Source organism: Daphnia carinata, chromosome 2 (genome assembly GCF_022539665.2).
Source record: "Daphnia carinata strain CSIRO-1 chromosome 2, CSIRO_AGI_Dcar_HiC_V3, whole genome shotgun sequence".
NCBI classification, from domain to species: domain Eukaryota; kingdom Metazoa; phylum Arthropoda; class Branchiopoda; order Diplostraca; family Daphniidae; genus Daphnia; species Daphnia carinata.
In genome coordinates, this window is record NC_081332.1 from 2,662,242 (window position 1) to 2,668,978 (window position 6,737).

The 6,737-nt window shown below is 44.1% G+C and overlaps 2 protein-coding genes across 2 annotated transcripts; one reads left to right on the forward strand and one right to left on the reverse strand.

Annotated features, from left to right (window-relative positions):
- Window positions 1-172: 172 nt before the first annotated feature.
- On the forward strand, window positions 173-2,286 carry LOC130701656 (beclin 1-associated autophagy-related key regulator-like). Its single transcript, XM_057523593.2, has 8 exons — window positions 173-403; window positions 471-576; window positions 648-729; window positions 813-1,038; window positions 1,103-1,275; window positions 1,353-1,662; window positions 1,739-1,868; window positions 1,956-2,286. Exons 1-8 carry the CDS (start codon window positions 210-212, stop codon window positions 2,115-2,117), a joined length of 1,383 nt encoding a protein of 460 aa, XP_057379576.1. The 5' UTR covers window positions 173-209; the 3' UTR covers window positions 2,118-2,286.
- Window positions 2,287-2,327: 41 nt separating this feature from the next.
- On the reverse strand, window positions 2,328-6,311 carry LOC130701671 (116 kDa U5 small nuclear ribonucleoprotein component-like). The gene is made up of 11 exons (XM_057523610.2): window positions 5,841-6,311; window positions 5,458-5,782; window positions 5,265-5,389; window positions 4,955-5,202; window positions 4,697-4,859; window positions 4,490-4,625; window positions 3,744-4,421; window positions 3,510-3,678; window positions 3,216-3,437; window positions 2,879-3,140; window positions 2,328-2,804 (listed from the first exon to the last, which is right to left on the reverse strand). Exons 1-11 carry the CDS (start codon window positions 6,159-6,161, stop codon window positions 2,502-2,504), a joined length of 2,952 nt encoding a protein of 983 aa, XP_057379593.1. The 5' UTR covers window positions 6,162-6,311; the 3' UTR covers window positions 2,328-2,501.
- Between the last annotated feature and the right edge of the window lie 426 nt (window positions 6,312-6,737).

Genomic DNA, 6,737 nt, shown 5'->3' on the forward strand with positions numbered 1-6,737 from the left:
ACAAGTTGCAATTCCGAATTCCTAGCCGTTGATAAGTAATTGTTTATTGTACGTTCTCGATCATTCAAAATCTTTATTTTGTACGTAAAATTCCATGAAGAAATTTTTATTGAAATTAATGAAAGTAAAAAAAAAAAAAGTGGGGGGGTGACGCCACCTAGAGCGATCTTACGAAAGCTTCGAGATAAATAAACAGAATTGTGTCTGCGATGTCGGACGATTCTGATATTGCTCCATCTGATTTTCCTTTGTCATCCTCCGAAGACGAGTTATTAGATAAAAATGAAATAGCTGACAGATGCCCACTCTGTCGAAATGCAAAGAAGTATTTTTTTTGTTCCGACTGTATCCGAAACGGAGACTTTTACCCATCTCATTGTGTGCAGAGGGACAGCTCACAAAGGTTAATATCGGTCGAACCACTAAAATAGTTCTCCTATTGTTGCAAATCTTTAAGTGTCTTCTATTAGGTTTATTGAAAAGAAAATGGCATTGCTCAAGGTCAAGGGTGAAATACGAGAGCTGCTTAGTCTTTCCCAAGGAATAATGGCGAAAAAAAGAAGGCTTGAATTTCTGGTAAAGATTACGCTTCATGCTTGAATTGTTCAAGTTTTCACTAAACAAACACTTTTTGTTTTGGTTTGAAGCACCAAGAAATAAGAAATACCAGGGAAAGAATCCAGCTGTTCAAAAAATGGAAAGAGGAAGTTCAGAATTCCTTAGATACAAGTAATTTCTCTATACAAATAGCACCCTCTTGATTTACTCTATTTTCTGGTTATGTTTCCTGTTGTTAAAAATTTTATTTCTAGAGCAACCAGTTTTGAATGAGCTTAGAGCCAAGAGAGTCAATTCCCAAGAAATGATCTCTTTGAATAGTGCTGCCCAGGAATTAATGCAAGATCCAGAATACAACACAGCAATCAGACAGCAACTAGAGATGGACAAACCACAGCTAAAAGAAATTATTCAAGAAAATGTCAAGCTGCTGTTGAAGACAATATTTCCCATAACGTGTGAAGGCCTGAATGTGAATGGGTAATTTGTTCTTTGTTTAATTCAGATACAGATTTTTAGTACTAAATTCTCGCTGTTATCGAAGAGAGGACGACAGCGAAAGCATGACGACTGTTAAAAACGAGCTAGACGATGCCAGTCATACAGCTTATATCCGCGGCCAGTGGATTTACGCAGACACGGGTCACAACGGTCGTTACAGAATAGCTGGGGCCGAACTGCCGGGCACAGGAGACGTGGAGGCTTACCAGTTTTGCGGTATGCATTAAAACAAAACTTCAGAGTCGTGTCTTTCGAGTGTTTTAATTCAAGCAACCCCCGCATCCTTTCTGAAGTTGAACAAACCAAAAAAGATGGCGACCCGCAGAGACTTTCCCACTTTAAAGTGGCCTTGTCACACGTCACTCAGGTTTGCAATCTGCTGGCCTTCTACTTCGGTATCCGTTTGCCCAAAAAAGTGGCTCACTCAGATTTCATCAGCAGCGATTTGGACATCAAACTTTTTGCCGGAAGGATCGCTCGTCTCCACGCCAATGTTCTTTACCTGTGCACATCCCAAGGAGTGGCTCCCATCCACCTCCGGCACGCAAACCCTCTCGCGCGACTTTCCACACTCCTGGACTCCAACATCTGCGATCTAGGAAGGTGTGAAAGATATTTTGCTTGACCTTCATTTGATGTCGTCCTCCACGTCTTTTGGTTTGTTTACTTCCCTGTGTAGGTCTGGTCCATTCGAATTTCATCCGGAACTGTGGCTGTTTGAGGAGGCTGGCGACGAAGAGGGCTGCCCTACTTCAGGCTCATCTTCTGACGGTGAGGACGATTGTGATATTCAGGCGGATTGGGAATCGGTCAGTCTATACAACCCAATAACAACTTTTTATTTATTTTTTTTATTTTCAAGTTTTACTTTAATGCGATTTTATTTTGCGTTTTAGGTTGGTCAGCTTCCCGTAGTGGAATCGGTTGAAGACGGTACCAAGCCTAGTCCTATGACTTCTACACGGGTAAGAGGCGATGAAAATCCAGTGACGAACAGTGTCGTTGGCGTGGTCAGTGGTGTCGCCTCCTTCTGGAAAGCTTTACCTTGGCCAAAATAATTTTTCAACAATTCCAATTGCACTGCCCCACGATCGTTTTTCGCGGTCCCATTCCCCGTCCTGCAGAGTCTTACCAGACTTTCATTTTTATCCTAGCCAATGTTTTTCTACAAATATGATTCTTTGGGATGGTATTTTCGTTTCACGACAATTAAAAACTTTTCAAGTGCCACCTTTTTTTTTTTTTGGTTTATGAAGAACCTAAAAAAGTTATCGAACATCTTTGTTTTTATTTGAAAATTAAAAGAGGGAGAGCACTACAACACCTGGGGCCATCCCACGTTATTTGATTAGGCCTATATTTCTTTTGGTAACTTACCAGTGTGCTGCACTTCGATGACACCCAATGGATTCATTGTCACTTACATTGCGGAAATGTCTTCATCAAAATGGATAGGTGAGTGTCACATCCTGTCTGGCCAGTTCCAGGAGCATGGGATCGTCGAAGAATTTGTTGATGGACACGTCCTCACTGAGACCCTTGCGGCGACGCGTCTTGACCATAAACTCGCGGGCCAAGTGGGTCGCCGGTTGAGGCTCCAACGGCCGGAGCACAATGCTCTTGTCTAGCGGATCGCCGGGCACGATCTGCCAGTGGTGAAAGACGGAGAGACAAAAGGCCTGTCCTTGCGTGTGGGTCCGCAAATCAGTTTCGAAACCGAAGGAATCGATGGCCGGAATGAAAGCCTACAATAGTAATGATGTGACGATCAGATAATGTGCTAACTAATAATAGTTATTACTGCAAGTGAACGTCAAACCTTAATGATGTAAAGAGGTGAACCAGGTACAGGTGCATCTTGGGTGACGTGACCCCTCCTTCTAGCCAGTACGCTGTAAACGGCTGAAACACAATCGGCTGGTGCTTGAACTTCCACAAAAAGATAGGGTTCCATTAAGCGGGGCGTGGCCATCAAGAACGCCGAATACGCAACACGACGAGAGGTTGGGATTATCTGTCCACCTCCGCGGTGAACCGGTTCATCTGCAATAACAGCGTCCAGGATCTTGAATTTGGCATTCCTGTTGTTATATATTGCAAGTTGGCAAAAAGCATTCCTTTAGTTGCCTTAAATCGCTTGAAACTGTTTCCAGTACCTTATAGGTTCTTCGCACAATGGGCCTTCTCGCGTTCCCCACTGGAAGCCTTGAACTATGGAATCTTTGACCGTATTGAGCAAACTCTTATTAACTTCCGATGGCAATGTATCATCAACGAGGATGTTGGGTCCCGTAGAATCAGGACCAAACGCCCAAATAGACCGAGCTGCCAACAAATCCCAATCGTATTTATTTTGGAAAAACTCGCTCAGTTTTTTCCTAACATTGACAACGTGAAGTTTAGCAGTTGAATAATTGATAAAAGTCAATGAAAAGAGAAAGACAACATACTTGTTCCAGCCGATTTGAACGACGCCGTTCTCAATGTCTTCGGCCAAGCCTTTCTCCAGTGGCTCGGCGATCATCGTGATTTTGTTCTTCTTGTTGGGCGTTTCGGCAAAACATTTCAAGGAAGACGTTTCGACGACCGTTTCGCAAAACGACACGACCGGATCGGCAACTGTAGCAACAATCGGTTCGTGAAATAACAAATACGAGAACATTTGGGGCAAGTAGACACGGGACCTTTGATGTCGATTTCAGAGTACATTTTCCTGAGGTCGTGCATGACGCAGTCGAGGTAGAGCTCGCCCGTGCCGAGGATGACGTGCTCGCCCGACTCTTCGACTCGTGTCGACAGCAACGGATACGACTTGTTGACCTTACGGAGCCCGTCCAACATTTTCGGCAACTCGCTGGGATTGACGGGCTCGACGGCGATTTTGATGATCGACTGCGTGTTGAATTTCAACGGCCGGCAGATGTACAAGTCCTCGTCGATGCTAGCCTGGACAATAGTCGACGTTTTGACCACCGACGCGTCAATGCCTTCAATCAGAACCCAACTGCCAGCGGTCACTCTGTTCACTTCAATCTTGTAACGAGCCTCGTAGATCCACAAACGTCCGATCGTTAATAATCGAGAGTCTTCTTCGTCGCTGAGCGAGTAGTTCTCGCCCAGAAGACGGACGTTCTGATGGGCATGCAGAGTACCACTCAGGACACGGCCTAGCACGTAAAATCCGGTGCAATCCTCTGTGGGGTACTGTTTGGTCGTGTGGACTACCAGGTGACCATTTGGTTCACAGTTGACCATGTCTTCACCAAGGGTAGATTCCAGCGGACCCGTATAAATGTGCTCTACTTTAGTACGGGCAGCAACAACGGGTGACGGAATATGTTTTACGCACATGTCAACGAAACCTGTAGGAAAATTGAGGATTTTAAATTATGCAACTGTGTAATAAGCATGAAGCGGATTGTGAGCTCACCACTAAACGTGCCCAAATAGCGACTACAGACTAATCTCAAAAGTGGGCGGGTATTTAGCCTTTGTTCCTCGACTGTCAAACGAATGCCAAGTTCATCCAGCAGTTGTGGCAAACTCGTGTCCAAATCTCCGACAACCTAAAGTTAGGATTTTATTGTTTAAAGCTATTCGAAAACTAAATAGGAATCCAATAATGGTTCGTCCATACCTGGGCAAAGATTTTATACAATGGCTCAAGAATGAACTCGATGAAACTTCGTTGGGCAGAGCTGTGTGGCGGTTTTTTCGTGAACTTTCTGGTCTTGCTGTTGAAGTAGATATCGCCCCACAGACGACGGGCTAACTCGTGGTCGTTGATATCTGAGCCATAGCTAATTTTTTTTTTTTTTAAGAGAAAGGCAATTTCAAAATTGGCGTTACTTCTTTGAAAGGGAAATCAAGTGGACAATGAGCGCCCTGTACATACGTGTCACTGTAGAGTTTAGCGAATGATTTCAGGGTGAAACAGACTGAGAACTGAGCCGAAGCGAAACAAACATTGCCCAACAAGGGTGAGACGATTTTGGGATTTTCTTCGTCACTGTACAGGCCTAAAAGACCGTTGATCTCTTCAATAATGTAGCGCAATTTGTAGTACGCGTCCTGGGGCGGCAGTTTCAGCTCCAAAATGAGTCGATCGATTTTGTTGATGCAAACCGTGATGGCCATTTTCTCCTGTACGGCAAGAAAAGTATAGCAACAGTGTCACAGAATTGTGATCATTTAGGCCTAGTTACTTGGACGGCGTGCTTCAAGATGCGCTCCGTGTTGAGCATGACACCCTCGACGGCGTCGACAAACAGGACGATACCGTCGCACAGCCGCAAAGCAGCAGTGACTTCGTCTGAAAAGTTGACGTGACCTGACAAGAAAAAAGAATATATGGTTTTCTTTTACTTCCCTTTGACGCAAAAAAAAATTTCATTTTACCAGGTGTATCAAACATATTGAGAAGGAATGATTTTTCATTCAAGTCTGGCATGACCACTGTAATTGGTGTAGCTTTGATTGAAACCCCCCTTTCTTGTTCGGTAAAGAGAGTGTCTGTGTACCTAACAGGTTTTTCCTCGCCACTGCCTGGTCTTCCTGTCTGAAGATCAGGATGTGTCTGCATGAGCAGGCAATCCATGAAGGATGTTTTGCCGTGGTGCAAATGCCCGACAAGAGCCACAGACCTGATGAGCTCTGCGCTATCCATCAAATCTGCCAAAAATTCCATGTTGTAGGTGGTTTCAGGGAGTTCTTGCTCTGCAACCTGGGAAAAGAAAGGATCAATCACCACCAAATTTGAAACAACTACGGTGTCTGAGTACCTGAAACTTCCTGCGTTTGACAGGAGCGATGATGGGTTCAGTCAGGGGTTGAGCATCTTCCTCCTGAACAAGTGTCTCGACTCCAGGGCCGTAAACTTCCAGAGCAGACGGGTAGTATTTCTTGTCCTCGTGCAAAACGATGGCCATTTGGGGGTCGGCATCGACCACCGTTTGATCCATGGCTTCTTCCGAGTCATTGTCACCGTAGTCTTCGGCATCGTCATCACGTTCGGCTTCATCTCCTTCCTCGTTTTCTTCGTCGTCTGATTCGAGCTCGGGCCCGATGTAGTTGCCGAACTCGTCATACAAATCGGCGTCCATTTTTTATGGGAGTAAACTGTATCGTGCTTTTGTCTTATGTGGGCAAATACTACAGTATTACCGATTGAAATTGACGAAATTCAACAAACACAGAAATTTAGCTGTACCAAAAAAGGGTTTTAAGAAATGCCGGGGAAAAAATGCGTTTCTGTTCGTACACGCTGCTGCTAAAAACCAGAGGATCGCCATCTATTGAAGAGCAAGTAGACTAAGCGCCATCTAATAGCAGAAAATTGTACAATATCAATGAAAATGTTGACAAGGGCAAAACTTAAATAGAACCCGGGAATTCCCCACCCAACAAGGAAGTGCTCGTAAAAAATTGTTGACTATAAAACATTCGTCGTCAGTCAACGTAAAAAAAAAAAAAAAAAAATCCCCCCAAAAAGCAGGGACATAATTTCTGTTTTGGTAATGAAATAGTAAAAACATGGTAAACTGTAAATCTGCGATAGCGAACGCGGTACTAAACTTTTGCATAATTTGCATGCAAAATGAAAAGAAAAAAAAGAAAAAGGGGAATCCGGAAAACGGAAGAGATTAGTGTTTGAGAGTACACGTCGATGTGCTGTAGAG